This window comes from Zeugodacus cucurbitae, chromosome 4, assembly GCF_028554725.1.
Source record: "Zeugodacus cucurbitae isolate PBARC_wt_2022May chromosome 4, idZeuCucr1.2, whole genome shotgun sequence".
Lineage (NCBI taxonomy): Eukaryota > Metazoa > Arthropoda > Insecta > Diptera > Tephritidae > Zeugodacus > Zeugodacus cucurbitae.
Window position 1 is genome coordinate 55,661,316 of NC_071669.1, and position 27,032 is coordinate 55,688,347.

Below are 27,032 nucleotides of genomic sequence, written 5' to 3' on the forward strand. Positions count from 1 at the left end.
TATTTACAAATAACATTTAAAGGGTGTTAATGCTTCATCGGTACTAAAATACCACTTGTTTTTAGTTTTAAGAATTTAAATATAATTTTTTCAAAAATTATTATAAATTTTAGTAAAACAATTTATGTGATTTCATTGTTAGACAAAATTTGCGGGAGATTTGAAAATATAAAACCACATATGGTTCTAGTATAGTTAGTGTCAAGAGTGTTGCCCAACTTATTTGATTTAATTTTTTATATTTTTATTTCAATTTATGTATATTTTATTTAGATTATTAATTTTTTATGATTTATTTGAATATTACAGTTTATTGTTTTTTTTTTAATTAATTTTGTTGAACATTTGTATTCATCTTTTTTAATTAAATATATTTTATTTTTTGAATCAAATTTTTTTTAATTTTTTTATTATAAAAAAAGGTGTTTTCCTATTCAAACAAATTTTAGTTTTTAAAAAAGAGCACTAAAAACGGTTCGGGTGGGATATTAACGAAATTATTTATTCTTGTAAAAGTACATTCGATGTCATTATGTATGGAACTCGATGTCTTTTGCATAGCCACAACGGGCACGCTTGCAGGAGACCAGATGCTGAAGCCAATTTTCGACGGTTTTCATAAATAAGCATAAATTGGCCGATACTGCTGCAATTTCACTTTCGATATTCGTGCGAAGTTCATCAATCGTCGCTGGTTTGTTGGCGTAGACTATAGACTTGGCGTAGCCCCACAGGAAATTGTCTAAAGGCGTCAAATCGCACGACCGATTCGGCCAATTGACTGGGCCATCTCGTGGAATAACACATTTACCAAACTTGGTTTTCAATAAATCGATTGTGACATTCGCAGTGTGGCTTGTGCGCCGTCCTGTCCAAGTTCATATCATCCAATTCGGGTCAAAAATATTCGTTTATCATTGAGGGGCAGCGATTCCCATTCTCAGTAACGTGCCGGTCTTAATCATCACGGAAGAAGTACGGCCCAAATGGCGCCGTCGGCCCATAAACCACACAAAACAGTAATTTTCGGGATGCAATGATGACTCATGTAGTACATGTGGATTGCTGAGTGACCAATAATGCATATTTTGCTTATTGACGAAGGCATTCAGCCAGAATGAACCCCATCGCTACGTAGGACGCAGTCTTAAAGTTGAGGCCACTGACTTCGAATTTCAGTAGTAAATCTTAATAATTTCGACTAGTTGTTAGATCGTATATATTTCCATGATAAAATGACAAACCTTACTGAAGGTAAATGATAAAAGAGCGGGGAAAAATATGGTGTCGTTTGCTGTCCCTATCGGTCTACTTTTGTAGCGACCCTTTTGAAAATAAAAGTTAAAAAAGTGTATATTAGTCTGCGTGCTTTCATTTCTAACACCCTAGAACCTTCTAAACGCTGATGTTACTTTTTTGACATGTCCAGACATCCTACATTGTTCCTAAGAGTTCAACTATTGAATATAACTTTTGTTTTTTCAAATTCTCCCTATAGTGGGTTTACTTGACGTAGACATCACTCGTAAAAAATATTTTTATTATCTTCTAAAATATTTATAAATCATTGAAAGAGTGTTCTAAATTTACACAAACAAAAAAAAATATTTTATTCAAAATTTCAAAATATTAAAAAACTAAATTTTTCAAATCAGCACCCATTATAATACAGTGAGAGCAACACTTAGTAACCCCTTTAATGCGTCGTTTGAAAACATGCCACTCTCTGTGCGCTTACGCTCACAATTACTCACCAGCAGAGCATTATGGTTTGTTTGTTATTGCTGCGACTGCTGCCAGCAGGTCTGAAGACTACCAAAAGCACTACAGTTGAGTTGAAAATTATATGCGTTCGTACAGTTTAGCGTCACATTAGAGCGCCACTAAAGTGAGAGTACATACATAAATGTGTTGTGAAAGAGAGAGAGCAGTGTCGAGAGGTAGACAGCACAGTAGGTAGCTAGGTAGAGGTAGTTGTGTGTACATATTTCTAAGTGAATATCAAACGGGTTGTTTCAGGCAAACTAATGTATTTTGACATTTCGCAGCGAAAACTCACAAAACAAAACTAATAAAGTGAAATGTCAGTGAATGTGTGAAGTGAACTGAAGAAAAAAACAAACGAAAAACCGAGAAAATGTCAGAAGACAAGTAAGAAATTATGAAAAATCTTCAAGAAATTTTGTGCGCAACGCCAGAGCCGTCTTTATTTATTACTTAAACTACAATAAAAAAATGAACAAAGTGAAACAACAACAACAAATAATAATCAGCACAGCAACAACAACAGAGAATGTGACAGCGCATAGCTTAAGTATAGAAAAAAAGACAAGAAAATAATAAAGTTAAATAGCTAAATTAAAAACAATAACAACACGTACACAAAGCAGTGCTGCACACTAATAACAAAATAAAAAACAACAAATATATACAAAGTGGTTTTTGGATACAAGTGCATAAGTGTTGGAACGTCGAGCGCTGAACGAAAACGAAACTTAAATATTAAAAAGGCAAACACCTTGAAATCCAAATCAATTACCAAAAATAAACCGAAAAAAACTGCAAATCAACTGAAAATCACTAAAAAGAATTTTGCTGAACTCAGTCGGTGCAAAGGTAACGGGAGTGAAAATGGGGCAAACGCGCACTTTGTGGGCCACTTTCGGTGTGCTGCTCTTGGCCACACAGTGGCTGGACGTGATTAGGTAAGTCATGAAACGGTAATCAGGTTAGCCAGTAGATCGATTGTGCAAACAGATAAGCAATAAGTGAAAAACAAACAACAACAAAGCAAGCAATAATCATGTTATAAAGTGAAAACGCAAATATATATTTCTGAAACTGAAGCCTCGGCTGTTTATAGCCAAAATTTGTAGATTTGCAAAATCAATTCGGTAAACAAAGGTGTGTGTGTGTGGGTATGAGCAACGCGAAACCCTGCCTAAAATGCATATAAATTGTGTTTAGTTAAGCATTTTTAATATATAATAAACACAGCAAGTGTGCGTGGGTTTTGTATGATATTGCTAACAAAAAGAGAACAACAACAACAACAACTAAAGCGTGTAATAATTAAATATAATAAACGAAATGATTTTGCAGCGCAATTTAATAAAAAAATAAAAAAAAATTACTAAAGGCGTAATTACAACAACTATTTTATACATTAAACAGAATTTTTTGTTTAAATGTTTTAATTTATTATTCTCGGAAATTAACTAATATATGAAAAAACAAGTAAGGATAGGCTAAGTTCGGGTGCAACCGAACATTTTATACTCTCGCAATTTATTGATGTAATTTTATAAAGATAACACAATTCGAACCATATATTCGGCATAAAGTTTTATAGAATAATAATAATATAAGTTTAATAGAATAAGAATAAATAATAAATCATCATAAATGGTATATGGGGACTGAGGTAATTCCTAAACCGATTTCACTCGTTTTCACCATTAAGATACAATATATCGAAGACTATACGCTCACTTAATTTTGCTAAGATATCTCAAATATTAACCGATATATGCGGAATAAAGCCCATCTTATTCTTGCAAAACCTATAATTTGGTATACTGATGCTAGACGAAGTTATGAACCGATTTTAACCATTTTTGATACAGAGACACAATATTAGAAGAAAAAGATTTCCTCTGAATTAAATTTAAATATCTGAGAGATTTTCCGATATTTTCGGTGAAAAATTACTCTTAGGTATTGAGTTCTTCAGGTTGGTTATACGGGGCATTGAAAAGATTTAGTCGATTTCGACTATTTTTCCAGAAGGGATGCCACAGCTCAAATACAGTATTTCTGTACATTTTTATTCCGCTATCTTCATTGGTTCCTAATGTATATATTATAAGTGGACGTATCAGATGGAATTCAAATTTGAGTCATGTAGGAAGTAGGCGTGGTTGTGAACCGATTTCACCCATTTTCCAAACGTGTCAAGAAAATATTTCATTGAAATCTGTCGAGTAGTTCCTGAGATATGGTTTTTGACCCATAAGTGGGTGACGCCCATTTTCCAATTTGTAAAAAATCTTCTGTAAAATTTAGTGTTGCTGACGTTTTTCGTTTGTGAGTTAACTCATTTTGAATAATTTTCAACCTAACCTTTGTATGGCAGGTTGTCCGATTACAACTATTTTCAATGTGTGCCATGGAATACGTAAGGGAAGTGACTCGAGAAAGTTTGGTTTATATAGCTTTATTGATTTGCGTGAAAAAATATTGGAGAGGCGGTGTCATCCCACTAAAAAAAAAATACATCCGAATATGCTCCTCCTTAGTGTGATCCTCTGTACCAAATATTACTTTCATAACATTATTTAAGGCTTAGTCATGACATTTTATGTGTTTTCGGTTTTCGGCGGACGGACGGACAGACATCCGGATTTCATATCGTTTCGTCATCATTATCACTTTGATATTAATAACCCTATATCGTTTAGTTTTATGAATTACAAAAGCTGTTATGTGAACAAATCTATTATACTCTCTGAGCAACTTTGTTGCGAGAGTATAAAAAGAGTTTTGTTGTAAAATATTTAATACAGCGAAACTGACCGCAGAGTTTTTTCTTTTTAATTTTTTTTAAATCTGAGCTATATAACTTTTATTGCAAATAAATCACATAGGCACAAAGCAAAAAATTGAAATTACCAATATTTTGGTTGGAAAATTTTATGCGGTTAAAGCGAATTTCGGAGTTTACTGCCAATATATTTCGTAGCACTTATTTATAATACATACATACGTATGTATATGTGGTCTTAAAAAACTGGATATTTAAGTAATGTAATCTAATAAAATGTTGACTAACGCGGTTGTTGTTGTTTCTTGGTATGATGCGATCCTTAAAGAAAACATACCACTGTGTGGCTTATTATAATCTTTCAAAGCTCAATTTGTGTGGGTGTTTTAAGATTCTTTGGACTGACTTAGGCTCACCAATTTTGTAACCAAACTAGTTAAACTCGGAATTAGTTAGGTTAATGATTTTCTTAAAGTATTTTTAACATTTCAACTATTATTTCAGCTAGTTAAGTTGAATTTTAATAACAAAACAACCTGTTATTAGAATTTCAATGTATTAAGAACAAATCAACGCATTAACTAATGGAGTCATTCCATGAAAAAAAAATAATAATAATATATTCCACCAGGCTTTCTCAGTAAAACTTAATGATTCTTCTTTCTTTGTACTTTCTACGATTTTCACTACAAGCATAATTGTGACAAGTAAATGTTGATATGCCTTTGAGAATTGACCGCATTACATTTATATAAAGTCATGGTATGCCCATGACGAATAACAGTGGAAAAACAGCTGTCCATTTGCTGTGACATGTGGCACGTGCGAACAATTTTGCTGGATTTAGTTTAACTTTGAACAACTGAATATTCGACTTTTGTTTGATATCGAGTTTGTATGATAAATTCAAGATTTGTCTTCACCTACCATCATAGAGATGATCGTAATGATCATCGTAAAATATACTTAAGCAGATGATATGTTCCTCTAGGGGTTTCTTGATATTTCTCGTGGCGGTTTCTAGTAAAAGTTCCGTCATCAGAATTCTAAAAAAGGTAGATCTCTCTCAATAATTTTTTGACTGAGGGTTTGTGAAATGGATACGTAGGTGTGAAGTCAGAAGATTACTTCCAGATCTAGCGGTTATCATTTAACTGAATCAAATCAGAGTTTTTATAAACCATTTTTTTCGACGTAAGAATATAGACTATGAAACGACGGATTGCCACTTCCTTTTCGAAATACTAAAAAAATTTCAAAAGTAAAAATTAAAAATATTGCCACTTCGGCAGCTTTCGTCAAACAAAGTTAAAGCGCGATTCTTTTTTGCTTCGGTAAAACAAAAAATTCTGTGATGCAATGTGGTTCAGCGATTGGAAAATACACACATACATATGGAAATACTTGTTTAATCTGCTATTATAAATTGGAAATGCAGGCTCTTTCAATGCACGGGGATTCACTGATGATTTTAATGTTCGATATTAATTATGCCTTTGTGACTCACTAGCAATCCATTGAGCTTTCAAAATTATATAGAATTACATATAGTATGCAAAAAAGCTGGTGTAGCAATTCACATGTGAAGCTATAATAGAATTATTTTCATTCAGCTGGTTTTGAAACTATAAGCGACCTATTTGAAATGTTATTGTGAAAAAACAAGAACAATAAAAAGCTTCAAAGCACCAGCCAGCTTATCGCCATTAGTTTGAAATTATCAGCAACGGTTTGTTTGTGCATTGTTTTGCTAAAATTACTATGCACTCGATGATTGTTAGACACAAAGAACAAAAATGTTTATATAAAACTTTAATAGAGGGTGTTTATACAAGTTTAGAATTAAAATTGAAATTAAAATTCGGATTACTCCAAAATTAAGCAATCAACTTAATAAACATATATGTATACCGGAAATTGTATTTAGAAAGAGGATTTACGAGGTGGGTTCAAAAAGTCAAGCTAAATTCACCGAAATACTTGAAAAATGTAATCTTTATAAGTGACCCTAACTATTTTAAGAGTTTCGGGAACTTGCTAATGATAAAGTCATAACGACAACAACTGATGAATATGTAGAAAGACACAGATCTTTGGAGCGATTTCTTTTAAATGACCATCACGGCCACGCTTGCAGAAGTCCAGATGGTGAAACCAATTTTCGACGGTTTTTAAGCATAAATTGGCAGATACTGCTGCAAAATCACATTCGATATTCGTACGAAGTTCATCAATCGTCGCTGGCTTGTTGGCATAGATCATAGACTTGACGTAGTCCCACAAGAAATATTCTAACGGTGTCAAAACACATGTCCGAGGCGTCCAATTGACTGGGCCATCTCGTGTAATAACACGTTCACCAAACTTGGTTTTCAATAAATCGATTTTGACATTCGCTGTTCGGCTTGTGGCGCCGTCCTGTTGGAATCACATATTGTCCAAGTCCATATCATCCAATTCGGGCCAAAAATATTTGATTATCATTGAGAGAGATGCAGTGGTAGCGATTACCATTCACAGTAACGTGCCAGTCATGATTATCACGGAAGAAATACGATCTATTGATGCCGCCGACCCATAAACTGCACCAAATAGTAATTTTTTGGGGATGCAATGGTGACTCATAGAGTACGTGTGAACTGCTGCCTGACCTATAACGCATATTTTGCTTATTGACGAAGCCATTCAGCTAGAAATTAGTCTCATCATAAATTGGACGTAGCGCTCTTAAAGTTGAGACCACTGACTCCGAATTTTGGTAGAAAATTTTAATAATTTCGACTCGTTGTTGGATCGTATATCTTCCCACGATGAAATGGCAAACCTTAATGAAGAGAAATGCGCAAAGAGCGGGAAAAATACGGCCTCGTTTGCTGTCCCTATCGAACTACTTGAATGGAATTTTGAGACCCGAACTTCGAAATCGGAAAGAAAAATTTTGATTTCGATTTGTATTCGATCAAGATTAGTCCACTAAGACCATTTTTAAGTTCTTCCAAACTAAGGCGATCCATAAAAAGAAATAGATATACGATATATGCGAAATAAACTGGAAGAACATATAATTATACCAAAAAGAGCTTCGGAGATTGTAAAAAGCTATAGTATACATGTATTTCACCCAAGTGGGGAAGAGAAATATTAAATTAATTAAGTAATTCTGAAATCTTTTTTGATAAAAGTTCAATGTCCGCTTCACTAACCTAACTAAATTTTGGAGCACACCTCGTATTTGATTATGCATTAGAGCGGGTAAACTAGTTCTATAACTATGAAATTCGTTTGCTAATAATCTGTATGTTAATTTTCCTTCCTGTTGTTGTTATTGTTGTCATGACAATGACACTTCATTAATTTGAGTGTTTAATAATTTTATTTTAAAGTTTATTGACAATTTTTCATGCGCATTTGAGTTGTTTATGATAATGAGATTGATAACAAAGTAACCCTTTATGTGCACAAAAATGCTTTACATATGCTTAAATACACAAGTATTTGAGTACTTAGACTTGCTCAACGCTTAGTGTTGTCATGAAAAAAACCAAAAGCTATTTATTTATAAAATCAATCAGTCGGCTTTAGAGGAAATTTCGCAAAACAACAAAGTCGTTTTTACGAGTAAATCTCGTTATTTAGAATGAAAAATGAGCTAATAGCTTATAAAATTGAATAGTAAACTAGTTAATATTTCGACGAAAGTGCACTTTACCACAACTTTATGATCGTAAGTATGGGGAGCGTGTGATTTTTTGGAACTCGGTTTTTCGAGGATTATGTCATACGCTCATTACAGTAGCCATAAATACAGTTATTGTTGTAAATTTGTTTTTTTTTTTTTTAATTTGTGGGTGTATATATGTGCATAAGTACATGTTTGACAAATGTGATCTGACTGTTAATTATTGTAATGACCTTTTCAATCTCATCTACAATGCTGTACTGGTTTTCAGAAAGCTATGCACAGCGTTGAACACTTTTGCTAAACAAAATGAGATTTTGAGCACAAAATATAAACCTCATAATTTTTTTTGTTGATAAAAGTTGTAAATTAAATTTTTTATTTGCTTGTAACTACATACATACATACATTTGTGCTTTTTTATGTGTTATATATGTAGGTATGTATGTGAGTCACCAAGTACAAAGGCATTAAAATTATAATTATTAGTAACATATCAAGTATATATATATATATATATGTTCTTTTTTTATTGAAAATAAGCGTTGAGAAACTTTATGTGAAGGTTAAAAATATATTTTTTTTTATAAATATATATAGTTATATATGCACTTATCACTAAAAATATTAAATATTTTACGTTTGTAGTAAACAATTTTTAAACATTTTTTTTTACTTCTTTTATATTTCACGACCACAGTTCACACTATAAAAATTTTAGATTATTTTTATATTTTAAAAATATTTTTTTTTTATATTTTGGAAAAATTTTTTTTTTTTTTATATTTATATTTAATTTTTTTTTTTTATATTTGCTAAACAATTTTTTTTTTATATTTTAAAAATATTTTTTTTTATTTTATTCGAAATTTTTTTTTATTTTTTTTTTTATATTTCACGAGCACATTTCGCAATATAAAAATTTAAATTTTTTTTTATAATAGATTTTTCTTATATTTTAAAAATATTTTTTATATTTTAGAAAAAATATTTTTTTATTATTTTTAATATTTTAAAAATATTTTTTTTATATTTTGGAATCATTTTTTTTTAATTTTTTATATTTCACGACCACAGTTCACATTACTGTTCACTCTTACTAGAAATGGCAGCATTAGTTAAAATATATAGTATATCTTATACATATTATTATTAAAATTATATAAAAAAAAATATTATTAGTTTTCCTCAAACGAAATTCGGTGCCGGTAGATTGATGACACCATAAAATAACGGTAATTTGGTGGCATCATGACGCACCAGCAACAAAAACGGTGTGTCTGCCCTGAAAAGCACATTGCCACCGGAGCGTTTGAGATATGTCGCAGTTGCAGCAGCGCCCTCTGTGCCATTCTCATCCACCACAAAATCAACCTTATGCACAATATCGCCTACATATAAATCGGACAATAAATTATTGCTGATTTCGCGGTTTAAGCCCCACTGTTGCAACAGTTGTTCTATGGCGGTGAGTGGTTTTTGTTGTAATAGTGGATCCCGATTGATGCTTGATTGTTGTTGTTGTAATAGTGGATCCCGATTGATGCTTGATTGTTGTTGTTGTAATAGTGGATCTCGATTGATGCTTGGTTGTTGTTGTAATATTGGATCTCGATTGATGGCTGGTTGTTGTTGTAATAGTGGATCCCGATTGATGGCTGATTGTTGTTGTAATATTGGATCTCTATTGATGCTTGGTTGTTGTTGTAATAGTGGATCTCTACTGATGCTTGAGTGTAGTTGTAATAGTGGATCCCTATTGCTGGATGGATTTGATTGTAATATTTGATCTGGGAAAATAGGTGGTTTTTGTGGATATTGTTGTTCAGTGCTGATAGGTGAACCTTGTTGCGTTTGTTGCTCTGTATTAATACTTGGTTTTTGTTGTAATGGTTGCGCTGTGTAGATTGGTGGAATTGGCGAAAAATACGCAGCTGTTTGTGTACTATCGGTGGGGAAGAGCACTCCACGCTTCGCACGCGACCATTTACGCCCATTCAAATCACCCAAATGCGTTGCACTAAAACGCTCACCACCCGCCAATATATCACGCACACCGAGCGCATGGAAAACATTTTTCATATTCATGCTTTGTGTTAAATGCATTTTCGGAAAGGCAAAAATCGCATTTTGATAGACCATCTTCGAGATCATATCTTCGATTTGCACAGCGCTCAGCGACTTTAAAAGCCGACTTAAAGCTTGGCGACTCGAATTGGACGGCTGTATGACATACATGCTGCTGAAGTTGCCCACATATGGCAGCCCGATGATGCGGCAATCATGCTCCTGCGAAAAGTAGTAAGGATATGCGCCAGCGTTGGCCATCATTTGTATTTTTATGGGTGGCGAGCGGAGACCATCCGGATAGAAATTATCAATTACGGTGGCACTCTGTATGAAAGGGTTCTCCCAAAAGCCACGGAAATACAAAGCGCTCGTGATGATGGCATTCGTATCGGCGGGTATATTGTCCGCTATAATGCCGCTAATTTTGCCAAAAGTATTTTTGTAAACCCAATCGTTGATGTAATCACGCGCCAGCGGTAATTTGAAATCCAACGGTATAACGTCACACTTGTAAATCGAATTGATAACATCTCTGTAAAACATATACAAAATTAATCAATATATCACATATACATACAGGTGTATGAGCGCGCGTGTGTGTTTAACATACCGGTAGCTCGCATTCAACTCATAACCGCTTTTTATAAACAACCCGTTTACGATTTTTATCACATTATTCATATTAATTGCATCTTCGGCGCTCAGTTTCGGCTTACTCCGTATGCTGTAGGCCACATTTGTATTACGCCAATTATCGCGATTTCTTGCACTCAACGCTAACGCAGCATTATCTTGCATTTCCTGCATCATCGCACCGAATTCCAAATGAAATGGATTGTTTGCAGCGCTCAACGGTGGCACGTCCAAGCGAAAGATATGCCGCAAATCATCATAACTTCTTCCCTTTGAGCCCAACAGCAGCAGGATCATCGAGGACATTATGCTTACGGGTGAGAAGATCGTCGTCTGTCCATAGTGCATATCCTCGTTTAGCAGCTGCGCAACATTGTGTGCGAAATTCAAAGCGCTATGCGCCACCAAATCACCCATTGTTACGCTTTTCACGCGTTTTATTGGCGTTTCAAAATTTGCATTGGCAGCCAAGCCATCGGCATTCGCTTTTGCAAAAATGCATCCTTGTATGCAAATTACAAGGATGTAGAACCTTGAACTTATCATTGATATATACAACTTGTACACAACACAAACAACACAGCACTGACTGTTGATAAGTAATTCACGGCCAAAGCTTGTATTCACAATGGGAAATTCCGGCTTAGTCAGACACGGTTGAGCGCGGTTGTTCGCGGTTGTGCTGGAGCTGTCAAACAGGTATTTGCCATTGGCGCGCGGTGTAGCCACCTTAGCGCAATTTGGCTTAGCTGGTGACATTTAGCGCAGCTTTAACGTACTTATGCCAATTTGAAAATTGAAAAGTAAATATTTACGAAGTTGTGGGCACAACAGAGAATTGATAGGAAGGTGATAATAACCGTTAATATTCGAAATTGTTGAATAATGTTGAGAAAATGTGATATTTTGATATAAATATTTAACAATTGGTAGACTTTTATATCAAAAAAATTGGTTCTACTAGTTTTCAACCGTCGCTTGCAAGCTATTATTATTTATAAGAAATAATTTGTATATTTGGCAACGATGGACAAGAAGCAGCGCTACTTTTAAAATCTTGTTTGTGAAGTGAACTCTTCAGAAACTTTGACGTCAATAAATATTACAAAAATAAAATAACAATACATCGAAAATAAGAAGCTTCTTTTTTTAAGGTTTATAGGTTATGATGAATTATAAATATAAAAAAAAATTTAATATTTAAGCAATTAGTTTATAATTTAAAAGCTTACACAGTTGAACTTCCTTAACTCGAACTACTATAACTCGAAATTCTCCATAACTCCAACACTGGAATTGGCAATAGAAGTCAGATTTCATACAAATTACCCACCGTAACACGAAAGTCTCATTAACTCGAAGTTTTTTTGTGGATTATGGATTCCCTCTGAATTACATTAAAATATCTAAGAGATTTACTGATATTTTAGGTGAAAAATAACACTTAGGAACCGAGTTCTTCATGTTCGATATCCGGTGCCTTGAAAAGTTATGGTCTGATCTCGAAAATTTTACCACAAGTGATGCCACAGCTCAAATATACTATTTGTTTTAAGTTTTATTCCGCTATCTTCATTGGTTCCTAATGTATATACTATAAAGTGAAGGAATCAGATGGAATTCAGAATTATGTTATATGAGAAATAGGCGTTGTGTGAACCGATTTCGCCCATATTCCACTAGTGTCATCAGGGTGTCAAGAACGTGTTATATACCGAATTTCATTGAAATCGGTCGGGTAGTTTCAGATATATGCCTTTTGACCTATAAGTGGGCGATGCCACGCCCATTTTCCATTTAAAAAAAAAAACTGAGTGCAGCTTCTTTCTGCCATTTTTTCTGTAAAATTTAGTGTTTCTGATGTTTTCCGTTAGTAAGTTAACCCACTTTTAGTAATCTTCAACCTTACCTTTATATGGCAGGTAGGCGTGGTTACTATTCGATTTTCATTTTTGAACTGTATAAGAAAGTACTTATAGAAAACGACTCTGGAGAGTTTGGTTGAAATAGCTTTACTATAATAGTTTACGAGATATGTACAAAAAACCTATTTGGGGTAGGGGCCACGCCCACTCTCTAGTACCAAATACTGTTTTCATAACTTTATTCCATTATTCATTTTCAATAGCAACACTACGGTCCCAAGGCACACGTGTATCAAGTTTCGTCATGATACCTCAAGTTTTACTCAAGTTATCGCTTACAGGGACCGACAGACCGACTTGAAAAGGTTTTGAAAGAAATATTTTTTAAAATTATTTTTAATATAAAATCAAAGAAATAATCTATGCTTTCATTAGTTAAAGCAACAACAACGAATCATTCAAATAAGTATTAACCAAATTTCAAACTTTTCTTGCAGCGCCACCATCGACCGCAGTTTCGAGGAATCCTACGAAGATATTACGAAGCCAGCAAGAAAAATCGATCAATACCAAAATATGGATGAATTTTTCAGCAATGAATTCATACCATTTTCCAATGAAAACTCTGAGGAAGAGAACAGCATTGAGCAGGACGATGAGGATTATGATTGGGATATATTGATATTTACACAGCAATGGCCGGTGACCACATGCTATCACTGGCGAGAGGAGGATAGCACACACGCCTGCATTTTACCCGAAAAGAAGGAATTCTGGACCATACACGGCGTGTGGCCAACGAAGTTAGGACACATGGGTCCCAGTTTTTGCAATAAAAGCGCCGATTTCGATTTGGATCAATTGGACAAGATTATGGCTAATTTGAAAACCTATTGGCCCACCATAGATGGTCAACAGAAATTGGGTGGTTTTTGGAAGCATGAATGGCTTAAGCATGGCACCTGTGCGGCATCACTCGAAGTGCTCGATAATGAGTTGAAATATTTCACACAAGGCTTGGCATGGCGCGAACAGTACTTAATGTCGAATATATTGGGCAATGCTGGCATACATCCGGATTCGAATAACACAGTGGTCGCGCTGCAGACAGCTATAGTTAAAACACTCGGCAAGAACCCGTCCATACACTGTATATATGATAATAAGCGTGATGTGAGTTATCTGGAGGAGATACGCATCTGTTTCAACAAACAATTTGAACTCATCGATTGTGATGGTGTGATACCAGGTGATGCGGTCGCTATCAATTATCCAGGCGGTACTGTTAACACAAATTGTCATATCTCGAAACCCATACATTATCCGAGCAATGTGCCACCATTATTGCGAGAGCAGGAGGAGAAATGGAAATTTCCGGTGGTGAACACCTTCAAGTTGTTGCAATTCATTATGTGGTTTACGCTGTAAATGGGTGACTATACGCGGGATTAGACGTGCAGAGGCGGTTGCGAAAACGAAAGGATATTATTGATAAGCAGCAATTATTGTCTTTGGCATATATATATTACATAAGCATTAAGCGGTTTATATACACACGACTTGAGAAGTATGTATGTATGTAGTAGGTAGTTGAGAGTAAATTTACAGATATATTTTTTGTAATGAAAAAAAAGAAAAACTTTTTTAGATCAGAGGCAGAAAAAGTTTAATGCGAGAGAGAGCGAGAGCGAAGTTTTATACATGATACATAAGAGACATACTTATACATATATATGGATATATGTATGTACCGTATTTAGTTAAAAATTTACTAGGTGAGCAGTACACGCTTAGCACATATTGACGTTAGATTTAGTAGTAATTTGATATTTAAAAAAAATTTAAAAAAATATTTTCGCTTAATTTCTGTTTAATCATGAAGAATTATATGTAGAATTTTCAAATTTAATTAATTTCTGTTTAATATGTAATTGTGAATAATTTAGATTATGTTTACATGCAATAAAGCTAGGCATAAAATAACTACAACAAACTACAAATTCGATGTTTTTATTACTAAAGCTACAACTAAATACATAACCTAAAAATTACTACAGTTAACGTAAATACTCGCTAGTGCCACTCGTTACAATGGAGGATACCATAACGGTACTGTTTGGTACACACTTGAAATTATATACGGCCCAGAACTGTCTTTTAAGCAGCATTAATTTCATAATCCGTAGCTGAAAGTGTATTTTTACCGTAATATATGCTTAAGATCTTCACAAAAATTCGTTAAAAACTCTCCAGATTTTTTTGTTTTTGTATTTATGCTGGCCCGTTTTTTATTTGAGCATACCTCACTAATACTACAAATTAGTTGAATATAAAACGCTACATTGAAATACAGCAATAAAAAAAAAATAGATTTGTGACGACTCACACGCATACGCAATTTTTCTGCTCAAACAATTTCCATTTCAGCGTAAAACTGCTTTTATTTAGTCATAATGAGCACAGCAGACGGTACCAGACCAAGCACATCGAGTGGTATATCGAAATCATCTTCGGTGAAAACTTTACGTGGAAATGTTGTCATCAAATTAAATGGTGTCTCATCGCCAGTCTTCAGTTGTATGAAAACGCGCACGGCGGATAACTGTTCTTTAACGTTGAACGTTTCAGTTAGTGTGGAACCGTCGCGCAAACGCACCTGTATGCGTGTTTGTGTGTAATCTTTTGGTGACACCTTGACAGTGGAAGTGGACGCCGGCGACGTCACAGTGGGGGAAGTTACTGGTGATGCTGGTTCGGCTTGGTTTTGTTCTCTGAATAATATTTTATTAGCAAATATTCTACAAGTTTATTAAAAAAAAAACTAATTAAATACCTAGCTTTGCGTGCTGCTTTATCCGCCTCAATTTGTGCACGCACACGGTCTCTGGCTGCTTTCTCTTCGGCTTTTTCACGCTTACGTTGATCCACTATTTTTTTCATTTCTAACTCTTCCATGCGTTTGCGTGCTTCGGTCATATCCTTACCGGATTTTATGCGATTTTTCTCACGTTCCAAAGCTTCGGCTTTTTCACGTTCTTCGCGTTCACGTCGTTTTTGCTTCAGCTTTTCCTCAATCAATGCCAGTTGTGCTTTTTTCTCTTCTTCTGTGAGCGGTTTCTTTTCTTCCGTGGATTCGGAGAAGTTGCTATGGCCAGTCTTGGCTGCATGGAATTCGACTTCAGTTTGATCTTTGCACAATTTGCCGCAATCATCGCATTTCAAGGACTTCGCTTCAGCAGCGGAAGAACTGGCAGCATCGGTATCATTTGCATCGCTCTCAGTTTTTGGTGTTTCGGCTTCAGTTGCTAACGCCAAAGATGACATGATACGAAACTCTTTATTCTGAGAGAGCGCTGTAAAAATCCACATTTTTTATAACATTTGACAATGATCCCGCTATGTAAAAAAATAAATTGGGCATTTTAGAAATAACTTTTGGGTATTTTAACTTTTAGATATTATTTTTAAATGCTCTGTTCCCTATTAGACTTATATCATATATAAATAATTAAGAAAATAAAAACATGATTTTTTATAAATTCATGCAACAAAATATATTAATTTATTAACATAAAATATATAATATATTAAATATAATGATGTCATTTGATATATTAGATGTCATTTGTAACAAATAATAGCAAAAAAAATAGTTTCACACAGTTTAATATTATCAGTGTATTTCCCTAAAATTATATTTCGCACTGATTTTGTCATATACTTTTACCGGTATTACTTCTGGCATCCCGCCTTTTCTGTCAAAAATTCCTTCAACTCGCACTGCTACCAACTTAAAATGAGAGATCAGGGAATTTGGTTTGAGGGAAAATGAGAGAGTTTCGTATCATGTCATCTTTGCTAACGCTTCCGCTGGTATATTTTCATCGGCATGTGCCAGCAGCCATTCCATAGCCGGCTCGACGCCTTTGTTGTTGGTAATTTTTATAGCATATTCTCTATAGAGAAATTTTATGATTAAATAATTTCTTATATGCAAATATTTATCAATCAGAATGACTATGGAAAATTTCTTGGAAGTCTCATCTCTACAGACCGGCAAATTATTTGCCGTAAAAGCACTTACACCCTTTCTTTGGCGAATCCCATATCAATCAGTGTCTGCACATCTCCCATTTTACAGCTTTTTAATTAAATTTGAACTTTATTCTAGAAGTGTAGAAAAAATTTATATTTTGTTATTATATGCTCGTTATTGCAAAAATTGATGTTAAGAATCATGATCAAGGTTCCCAGATTTTTACAAATAGGTGTGTTAGTGAATCTAAGTAATATTTTTGAATATTAATAAATTTATATTATTTCTTTAAATAAAGGCGGCAAACTGTTGTTGTTGTATTTATTTTAAATTTTATTAATTTTAAATTTAGCTATTAACATATGTATGTGTTTAGCAGTAACACGTACCAGTAGGAACAGAAAATAGTAAACTTCAAAACAGAAACAGAAACAGAAAACTGCACACGTAAAAACAGAAATCCGAAAATACATATACGTGAAAACAGAAAAACCGAATATATTTATATATGAAACCAGAAACAAAAAAAAAAACAAATTATATAAAAAAGTCTTGAAATATTTTCAAAACAGACGACAAACGACATTGTAAAATTCTAAATTCTTTTAGTAAAACTTTATTTACATTATAAATAGAAAAAAAATTTATAAATATTAAAAAAAAAACTTTTTCTATTCAAAAGTGGTAACACCAACAAAATCGCCAGGGCTATGCGTCGCTCTTTAACAGCTGGTTTTCAGCATTGTTTGGCAAATTATCTCGCTGTAAATTTATTATTTGCCGGTGCTGTTATTAAATAGACGATTTATTTAAAATTTATTAAATATGGAAGGTGGCGGTGTGGCCCACAGCCTTGAGGGCAAAGTGCGTACCGAAGATGTGAAACTCAAAGAATTGGCACCATTTAGTAAAATGTTGTTGTCGGATGCCGTGCGTAAAGGTTTGCAAAAAACGGGATTTGTATACCCAACAGCAATACAGGCGACCTCTATACCGATGGGCAAATCGGGTTTAGGTAAGTGGAAAAGTAAATTTTTTATGAATTTAATAACGGTATTTTTTGTAGATTTACTTGTACAATCAAAGTCGGGCACAGGAAAAACGCTTATATTTAGTACAATAATATTGGAAGCATACCGCGCCGATCACGCAGAACCGCAATCATTGATAGTAGCGCCAACACGTGAGATTGCCGTACAAATTGAGTTAGTATTGAATCAAATTGGTAGTTGCTGTAACGGTTTTCGTGCTGTCAGTGTTATTGGTGGCTTAGATGTAGCCGACGATAGAAAACGTTTGCATGGCGCCAAAGCAGTTGTTGGTACGCCCGGTCGTCTGCTACACTTAATACAAAACAACGTGTTGAACACATCGAAAATACGTTTGCTTGTGTTGGATGAAGCAGACAAAATGTACACACAATCATTCCGTCAAGATTTACGACGCATACAAAATGCTTTACCGGCAAAGCGGCAGACAATTGCTTGTAGCGCCACATTCTGTGATGGTTTAGATGAAGAGTTGGCGAAGATAATGCGCAATCCATTGCTAATTTCCACAGAGGAACGTGCCACCTTATTGGTGGGCATAAAACAGTTTGTCTATGAAGTTCCCGAACAAAAGACCAGCATACTTGAAATGCAAAGCAAATTGGAGGCGTTACGTGCCATCTTCGGACGTATACCCTTCAAACAGTGTTTAATTTTTGCTGGCTCACAATCACGTGCCAATTCGTATTGTAATTATTTGGAGAAAGAGGGCTGGCCTTGTGAACTTATCTCCGGTGCGCAGGATCAGAAAACGCGACTCGAAATGTTTCACAAATTTCGTGAATTCAAAACCAGAATAATCATAACAACCGATCTAATGGCGCGTGGCGTAGACTCGGAGCATGTCAACTTGGTTATAAATCTCGAATTACCCACAGATATGGTCACCTATTTGCATCGCATTGGACGCGCCGGTCGCTTTGGCTCACATGGCATTGCCATCAACTTTGTTGCCAGTGAAAAGGATCGCTGCACATTGACACGCCTCATTACACGTATTGGCAGCGGCATGAGCGTCTTCAAGTTTCCACAAAAAGAGCATGCGGAAGCGGAGCTAGAACATGATTTTTGGGATTTCGCCAATTTTGAAAAAGATAAACAATATTTTGGTCTCTTTGGTTGTGAGGCCTTAGCGCCTTTGGCATCACATGAGCATAGCTCATTCTCCGATACACAAGATAATAAAGAGAACTTAAATGATAATCAGCTGAATACAAGTTCGTCCATTGATACAAACACTTTTCGTGTAGACTCCAAAGACAGCGCTTTAAATGTGCAAGATAATCTACTCGAACGTCCCGACTATAATAATCAACACTACTCACCATCACATAACCTAACAATTGACTCGCGACAAAACTCTTCACAACAACTACCATCTTCAAATACTATAGACGACGCTAGCAGCATTGCGGCAGATAGTCTACGTAGCAGTCAGCAAGATATTTCACGTTACCAATCGGTTCTAATGCAAAAAGCCGCTATACCAACGCTATTCGAATTCCTAGTGGACCCTAACAGCAGCGAGAGCAAAGCGCATGATGAGGGCGGGGAGCCTAAGAAGAAGCCACAAATAGATTTATTCGATGACTATAAACAAGCTGTGCTAACAAGCGCGGACAATTCGCTGAAAGAGGTAGGTCGCAATTGCAAATTTTGAGGTTAGAAAAAGCTAAAATTGTATTTTTTTTGTAGACTGAAGCTGAGTGCGCTGCACCCATTTCGAAGAAAATCGCTGCTTATAAGTCCATGCTTATCGACCAACCCGCACAAAAGCAAGCAGCTGTAGCCAAACCTGATATATACTCGGACTACGCCAACTTCAATTCGGAGGAGAACTCCAGCAGCTTAAGTCAGGAGACACTCTCCAAAGATATTGATAAGGCAACTTTCATACTATCCGTGGCAACACCGACGAAATTGCAAGACTCCATTGAAGAGTTCGTTAATACAACGAGCGCGGAGAGTGAACTGAAAAATGGCGCCTCCATGAGTGAGAGTTGCGAAGTTTCCGAAGTGAAGCATTTCACTTCACCAGCGCATAATCAGTCTAACAATAATATACCGGATGTAATACCGGGTAGTCAACGTCTCGTGGGTTTGGCATACAATCAACAACAACTACAGAACTTAACAGTTAATGTTGGAGCACGGGTAAGTGAGGTTAGTTAGCGAGTACAAAGCAAAATATTAATGTTTTCACATTAACTTCCAGATTGAAATACCGCCACAGCAGCCACAACATGGCGATTCGCCAGCGCTAAACAATTCCGTTATACATTCCAATGATGAAGATCAATCGCCCACGATTAGCGCTAGCGACTCCTTGCACTCGCGTTCGAATTCGGAGCGTGGCGGCAGCAGTGGCTTCAATGAACGCAATACGACCAGCGCTTCGTCGGGCATCGCCACATCCGATACGGAGGCGGAACGTTATGTCGAAAATGGTTACTATTCGTCCTCGTCGGAGAGTGGTACCGGCTCTGTGGATGAAGGTGGTGAAGTAGAAGTATTGGCAGCAAATCCAGAACCGGACGCGGAATCGTCAACGGAAGAAGACTATGAGGTTGATGATGAAGATGACTACTACTATGAAGAAGAGGAGGAATATGATGAAATCGATGACGAGGAAGATGACTATGTCGAGGATAATGATGAAGAGGATTGGTTTGAAGATAAGCCGGATGACTACTTAGAAAATGACGCACACGACTACGACAATGCAAATGGTGTGGCACACATAGAAAACAATGACAGCGATGGCGGAATGGGTGCGGCATATGGATATAATGGTGTGGAACGTAAAGTCGATCTCACGCAAAATGCTGCGGAGACTAAAAAGGAAGTATTAGATTGCGAATCGGACGTTAAAGTAGAAAGTGCGACTACATCGAAAGCTGGTCTAAGAATTCATGAATTCAATAAAATTAAACTCGAAAATGACTTTACTAAAACTAACAGAGAACATGAATTGACTGAAACTAGCCTCAATAATGACTTCACTGAAACTAATCTTAAAAATGAATTCAGTAAAATTAATCTTAAAAATGAAACTCCAGCCACATCAAAAGCTAATCTAAAACATGAATACCAAAAAACTAACCTCAAAACTGAATTGAATAAAACTGACAATAAATCGGCAGAATCTTCGAAAGCTACAAAAGCTAAAAAGCGTGACAAGAAGGGTGACAAGAAGCGTTCTACACAAAAGGAAGCTCAACACACACAATATGGCGCATATGCTTCGTATTATAACTGTAATGACAGCAATTATGTGGCTGCGCATGCGCTGTGGATGGAAATGTACTGGAAGCAGGTGCAGCAAATACAAGACTATGTGCGTTTGTCACGTGAAGTTGGACGCTCTGAAGATGGAAAGTGAATAATTTCAAAGTTTTTGAATTAGTACATACATACATACATACATAGTATGCTTATGTACAATATGAATTAAATTTAATTTATTACTTAACTCATTAAAACGAATTTCATGGAATGAATTAAAACTCACTTAAATATTGAATAAATGAATAGAAGTATCAATAAATCAATACTCTAATAGAGAAAATTATGTAATTTTTAATTTCTTGAAAACTGTTTTGGCGCTCATTTGGAAAACTGTCATGCTTTACCCTCTCCAAAAACCATTCCAGAGGTTGTCAGGTCTACTTATTCGGAATGGACCCAGATTTTTGTAAAATTAGGAACTGCCAACTAGGCAGCTTTTCTCATTTTTCTTCCTTCAAAGTGTTTTCTGCCGCTACAATAACAACAAAAGCTTACTCCAAAAACAGTTTACTCGACAGAAGTCTGAACTTTTCATTAGGTTAAGGACCGTAACCTCGTTATAATTTCTAAAGCCGCTACCACAACAACTGCAAAGTTCATTTCTGCTGTAGACTTTTTACTCTATCTACAATATTCCAAGCCACCAATGCTTATCTCGTACGTACATTTGTATGCAAATTGCCTGCTAAAATCGTAATCAGAAATTTGTATCGATATGTTTCTCTAATGTAGATCTAAATCGTTCACTGATATTAGTGGCACCACAAAAACGACATCTGCATGGTTTATCGGCAACAAAAATCAAGCGAGCAAAGATTTGTTGGTTGCATGTACTGTGGAGTAAGTAAATTAGGGTGGCAGTTAAATGTGGAAAGTTAATATTTTTATTTAAATGAGAAAATTCCTAGTTCCTTATGTTAATGTTAATCTTGTCAAAATCGAAATTTCTAGTTGAAACCTGGAAAATTTTTGTTTTAAAACATATAGTTTGAATGACTGGTCGGATAAAAATTAGGAAACATTCCATAAGTTCCATAATCTCATCTCATTATCAATGTATTATATTTGGTTTGAATTAGTTTTGGTTTCCACTAAAAACGAACTAAATCATTGAGAAACCATAACCTTGGCCATTTTTATTGTAATGTTTCGAAGACCCGGGGGCTCTAGACCTTGGAGGTATTAGAAGAGTTTGTTTGATTTATAAAGAACAAAGTCTGAGTTAATCCATTTAGGTTTCACATGGACGATTAGTCTCCCGGGACATCGCTTAAAAGAAGAATATTGGAACAAGTGGACCTAGATGTGAAGGTGATCCTGTCATCTTGTCACAAGATTTTTTGGCCTTTTTGAAGAGCTGGGTACCGCCCACATTTTACTTATCTTTAATCGAAATTCATATTTACCGATATTGTAGGGAAAGCTCAAGCTTTTAGATAATGGATCGACAACTTCTGGAAGAGGAGCTTTAAGAAACACGACGCGTCGGTTTTGAGATTGATTTCGAAATAAGTGTAAATTTTCCCCCTCTGACTTACTAGCCAAAGAATGATAATGATCGAATCAAGCGAATGACAAGCGAAAATATATCTTAGAAAGGAAGAATCGGTTAATTAGATCAATATATATGTTAATTTGTGGGAATTTACTAATTTAACGAACATTTTGTTAAAATACTCTCACTAATAGGCGACTCCAATTCTACTGGGTGCCAGCCACAAGCGCATAGAGGGTAACGAGGTAGTGGTCGAGGTTGCCAAAAGAGGTATAAAACTGTCATCTGAAAGCATGAGTAACGTAGATAAACCTATGCTCTGTCTATATGATGATCTAGACAGAAACTTGGTAAAAAATTTCAAAGCGCGCTGGAAGAATTTACCGGGATGCAAAACCGCAAAAGTTATTTGTAAGGCGGTAGATAAGAAGTACAGACATTTCTATTGACGCTAGATAGAAGGAAATGTAGGAATATGGTCGGCATACTCACTGGTCACTGATCACTGGCACGCCTACAAGATGGTGCTGATAGATCGCGAAGACTGCAGGAAATGTCAAGAGCAAGGCACCAGAGAAACAATGGAGCACCTCTTCTATGAGTGTCCTGCATTATCAAGACAACGGCTTCAGCATTTAGGGGCTACAAATTACGTTAATCTGGAAGAGATTTCGTTAGTGAAGCCAGAAAGCCTTTTCGCGTCAAGCGCAGGCGTCCTAAAGGATGAGTACTCCTCATTAACTACGTGACGGCACTCCATCTGGTATCGTAAAGGACCAAAACAGGTCTATGTGTGGCTTACTGGCCTACCAGATTAACCTAATCTAACCTAACCTCACTAATAGATAATTCAAAATTGTAGGTCTGATCTCCTAGAAAGACCAGATGGTACCAGACCAGGATCTAGGTACCAAATATAAAATATTATGGTAATAGGGACCTACATAAATTTCCTTAAAATGGCATAAGGTTCGCCATTACAGTTACATATATGCCACTGAAGGTCGCAACGAACTCAAATATTCGCTCAGACACTAGGCACTATGGCGTACGCAAAAATATTAGCCGTGGCGACACTTTGCACCTGCTACACACGAGTGACAAGACATAGGCGAGCAATTAATTGGCGTTACCAACTCGTTTATTCGTTCACAAATATGTACGATTAGATATATGTAGATAGCTAGTCCGAACTCGGATCGTGATGTAGTTGCCGAAATTTGTATTTGAGACTGTCTTCAAATGCAAAAAGTAGGGACGCGCTGACTTATCAGTGGCCTGAAGTGTGGTTATTAATTGTTCACGCTATTCAAAAATAGAAGAATAGGGAGTACAGTTATTGGGATCCGAAATAATAATCTTAAAGTTGTGTGTTCTTCTGTGGACAAAATGAATGTTTCGGGGTGTCATTGAAGTCATCTAACTTTATAACTCCAAAAGATATCGTTTTGAAGAGACGAAATTCCTCTCCTCTCTTTCCTTCGCAGTTCGGTGCCAGTTGGAGATTCCAAGTGTAACCAGGTCGCTCTCCACCTGGTCCCTCCAACGGAGTGGAGGCCTTCCGTTTCCTCGGCTTCCTTCGCTGAACTATGTCAATGTCATCGTATAACTCGTAAAGCTCATCGTTCCATCGTCTGCGGTATTCGCGAAGAGTTAGTGACTCAGAATTGGTCAATAAGTACTGGGCGAAAAGCACGAAAAGAGGAGAGAAAATACCAACTTCCGGGAATGCCTTGCATTGTTCTATGAAAGCTTTATTTATGGTTTTGGTATTGGATTGAGTCAGCACTGAGCTCCAAATCAACCCAGTTATACTAAAGAAAGTTTTCAGATCTTGAGAAGACTTTATCTTCCCATTTTTCTCCTTTAACATCTTCAACGCCCAAATTTTGATCCAATAAAATAGCGTCTCCCGAGTTCGTCTCAAACCCACCATGAATTTCCATAGACGCCACACCGATTCACTCGTACCAGTCATTGCGGCTGCTGATGGTCATGTGAGGCGGCGAAGCACAACACTTTACATTAACAAATCGCGTGCACTCGCCTCGCGTTGCCGTGTCGTGTACGAAATGCACCAATGCGAAGCGTGAGAAAATCAATTGACGCGCATGCGGACTTGCAACCGACCGACCGACCGAGTAATAAACCAAACAGCAGCGCAATCCACCAAATGGCCATGCAAGGCGGCTGGAAGCCAGGCAGGCAAGCAGCCGAAAAATCGAAAGGTGCGCGCCAACGACACAGATGGTCCATTGTTGTCGGCGGATGTTAGAAGGCGACTTGTTTGCCTTAAATGATGCGAACCGAGTTGCAGGTGTTAATTTTATAATAATACTACAAATTTGTGCACTTGTTATGCATTTACATCGCTATTGTTGTTGTTGTTGTTGTTGTTTGTTTACTATTTTTCGGTTGATTGCCACATTGTGACCGCTGATAAGATCGCCAAACGCCAATATAGCCGCTTGCAATTCTCAATTACTGTGTGACGCAAATGTAGTGCCATTGCATAGTTTTGTTGTTGTTGCAACAGCAGCAATAACTCCCGGTAAGGCATTTGACACTCGCATCTTGGAAGCCCACTATCCGCGTCTGCCATTATGCGCGGAATGTGTCGGATTTCTATTTAGTTCGAACAGTTCGGTTCGTTTTTTCTCGGCTCAGTTCAGTTCGGTACGATGGAGTTCACTTGGCGCTGTGACTACAAATGGCAGTTTGCAGTTGCCGAATTCACGAAATTGGCAGTCTTTATTGCCTCTGCGACAAGTGTCATTGCAGCGATAATGAAGACGTTATTTGGTCGGCAAACAGCGGCTTCGGTATAAATTACAGTTAACGAAGTACATAAATTTTAAATTTAATATGAATTATATACTGTGGGAGCCAAGTCCATTAATCAAATATCTAAGAGCTTAAGTGAAAGGGAAAACTAGGTACTGTGTATTTTAGGTTATGTCAGCTGCAAAACTATTTGTTTCCGTTAATCTCATATAAATCTTCTGCGCACTAATAGACAGTTAAACTCTTAATGCACTTAGAAATATATTGATTAAAATTATTCGAGGTTATGTTGTTTGAGGTTAGGTTGAGTTGAACGATTTTAGGTTATGTCGAATTATGTGAGGTTAAATTTAGTTCTGTCAAGCAATATTACAATTGGATAGGATGTTTTGAATAGGTTGGAGTTAGTAAGAAGATTCGATGAGTTTGAGTTCAAATAATTAGGATATAACGTATTTTGTTAGATAAAGTTCAGTTCTTTTCTGATGGACAGAACTAGAAACTCTTATTTGTGGTTTATGCGAGTAAGCTAGCCAAAAAAGATAGAGAAATATAGGAAGAAGAAGAGAGAAATGGAGAAGGAGATAGAGAACCAGCAAGAGAAATAGAGACATTTATGGTAAAGGAGAATTTAAACTCAACATTATTCGGAATTATTTTAATGATCTCAATAAATCATTGCTGCAGAAGAGTGCTGTAGACAAACTATGCAGAAAATAATGCAAGAATAATTGAAAAAGCCTACATATACCAAGGGGAAGCTGCTAAATATATTGAAAGAAGATATTCTATCTCAAATGACATCTGTCATATTTATACTAATACTAAGGGAATATAAATATATACATACATTGCCAAGTTCTAACGGTAAAAAGTTATTTTGGAATCTAAATTTATACCACTGTTATTCGAAGACTATAAACAAAAGACTTAAGCAACGAACTTTTTACTTTTTTCTTGGTTTGGAACAGAATTTTCAATTTGAGAGAGTAAGTAAGAGGAATATGCGCGAAATAAACAGCTGAAATGTAGAAAAATGTACCATAGCTAATTTTATGCAAATATTGAAAAATTATTTCTGTGTGTACTTCAAACTTTAAACGCGATTATCTCGAAATCATGTTTTCCCAAAAAGTTCGTTGCGGTGACTTGAATTGCCAAAAGAGTTTTCAAGCGATTTACATTTTTTTTTTCAAATTGTTCGTAATTAATTTCCCGTGTCCTTGAACAATTATATTTTTTCGTTTAAATTTTCATATAAATTTTTTGAATGTCAAAATGAAAAAAGTAGCCTTTTTGAATCGTCTCCGTTTGCGGAAACATTTTTTTCTCATTTCAATGAATCGTTCAAGAACACCACAAGTCCCCATACTAACGAAATTTATTTGGTTTTTTGCTTTCAGTTGTGCTGATGGACTGGAATCGTAGTCACGGCAAGCCTCAAGCAAGCCCATTTTCTCGCAGCTCAACATATACATATAACCCCTTAAAGTGAGCTCCGTATGAACCTGGATATTAGTTGAGTATACATTATACATTATTTTGTGTGACTTTACTTTGTCTTATTTCCCTATTATTTGCTGTATTTAT

The 27,032-nt window shown here is 35.8% G+C and overlaps 4 protein-coding genes across 6 annotated transcripts; 2 read left to right on the plus strand and 2 right to left on the minus strand.

Moving 5' to 3' along the window:
- Positions 1-1,817: 1,817 nt before the first annotated feature.
- On the plus strand, positions 1,818-14,589 carry LOC105220923 (ribonuclease Oy). 3 transcript variants are annotated; one of them, XM_054228470.1, is made up of 3 exons: positions 1,818-1,956; positions 2,020-2,705; positions 13,288-14,589. In XM_054228470.1, the coding sequence occupies exons 2-3, from the start codon at positions 2,632-2,634 to the stop codon at positions 14,216-14,218; spliced, it is 1,005 nt and encodes a 334-aa protein (XP_054084445.1). In that variant the 5' UTR covers positions 1,818-1,956; positions 2,020-2,631; the 3' UTR covers positions 14,219-14,589. The 3 variants fall into 3 exon arrangements, with proteins under 3 accessions (XP_054084445.1, XP_054084446.1, XP_054084447.1); XM_054228471.1 differs by lacking the exons at positions 1,818-1,956; positions 2,020-2,705 and adding an exon at positions 2,763-2,904; XM_054228472.1 differs by lacking the exons at positions 1,818-1,956; positions 2,020-2,705 and adding an exon at positions 8,247-8,267.
- LOC128921314 (serine protease inhibitor 28Dc) lies at positions 9,122-11,877 on the minus strand. Its single transcript, XM_054228469.1, has 2 exons — positions 10,903-11,877; positions 9,122-10,824 (listed from the first exon to the last, which is right to left on the minus strand). The coding sequence occupies exons 1-2, from the start codon at positions 11,682-11,684 to the stop codon at positions 9,411-9,413; spliced, it is 2,196 nt and encodes a 731-aa protein (XP_054084444.1). The 5' UTR covers positions 11,685-11,877; the 3' UTR covers positions 9,122-9,410.
- Positions 14,590-15,040: 451 nt separating the features above from the next.
- LOC105220924 (UBX domain-containing protein 1) lies at positions 15,041-17,049 on the minus strand. The gene is made up of 4 exons (XM_011197493.3): positions 16,875-17,049; positions 16,646-16,746; positions 15,624-16,092; positions 15,041-15,561 (listed from the first exon to the last, which is right to left on the minus strand). Exons 1-4 carry the CDS (start codon positions 16,922-16,924, stop codon positions 15,231-15,233), a joined length of 951 nt encoding a protein of 316 aa, XP_011195795.2. The 5' UTR covers positions 16,925-17,049; the 3' UTR covers positions 15,041-15,230.
- A 505-nt stretch (positions 17,050-17,554) lies between these two features.
- On the plus strand, positions 17,555-21,443 carry LOC105220921 (uncharacterized). The gene is made up of 4 exons (XM_011197489.3): positions 17,555-17,841; positions 17,893-19,511; positions 19,571-20,029; positions 20,091-21,443. The coding sequence occupies exons 1-4, from the start codon at positions 17,652-17,654 to the stop codon at positions 21,255-21,257; spliced, it is 3,435 nt and encodes a 1,144-aa protein (XP_011195791.2). The 5' UTR covers positions 17,555-17,651; the 3' UTR covers positions 21,258-21,443.
- Positions 21,444-27,032: the final 5,589 nt, after the last annotated feature.

Excerpts from the sequence above, each read along its gene's own strand:
- LOC105220923 (XM_054228470.1), top strand. The coding sequence starts at position 2,632 with ATGGGGCAAACGCGCACTTTGTGGGCCACTTTCGGTGTGCTGCTCTTG. Across the intron at positions 2,706-13,287 it reads CAGTGGCTGGACGTGATTAG|CGCCACCATCGACCGCAGTT; the intron begins GTAAGTCATGAA and ends CTTTTCTTGCAG.
- LOC128921314 (XM_054228469.1), bottom strand. The coding sequence starts at position 11,684 with ATGTCACCAGCTAAGCCAAATTGCGCTAAGGTGGCTACACCGCGCGCC. Across the intron at positions 10,825-10,902 it reads GAGTTGAATGCGAGCTACCG|AGATGTTATCAATTCGATTT; the intron begins GTATGTTAAACA and ends TATGTTTTACAG.
- LOC105220924 (XM_011197493.3), bottom strand. The coding sequence starts at position 16,924 with ATGGGAGATGTGCAGACACTGATTGATATGGGATTCGCCAAAGAAAGG. Across the intron at positions 16,093-16,645 it reads ACCAGCGGAAGCGTTAGCAA|CTGAAGCCGAAACACCAAAA; the intron begins AGATGACATGAT and ends TGGCGTTAGCAA. Across the intron at positions 15,562-15,623 it reads AAAGCAGCACGCAAAGCTAG|AGAACAAAACCAAGCCGAAC; the intron begins GTATTTAATTAG and ends AATATTATTCAG.
- LOC105220921 (XM_011197489.3), top strand. The coding sequence starts at position 17,652 with ATGGAAGGTGGCGGTGTGGCCCACAGCCTTGAGGGCAAAGTGCGTACC. Across the intron at positions 17,842-17,892 it reads GATGGGCAAATCGGGTTTAG|ATTTACTTGTACAATCAAAG; the intron begins GTAAGTGGAAAA and ends TATTTTTTGTAG. Across the intron at positions 19,512-19,570 it reads CGGACAATTCGCTGAAAGAG|ACTGAAGCTGAGTGCGCTGC; the intron begins GTAGGTCGCAAT and ends TTTTTTTTGTAG.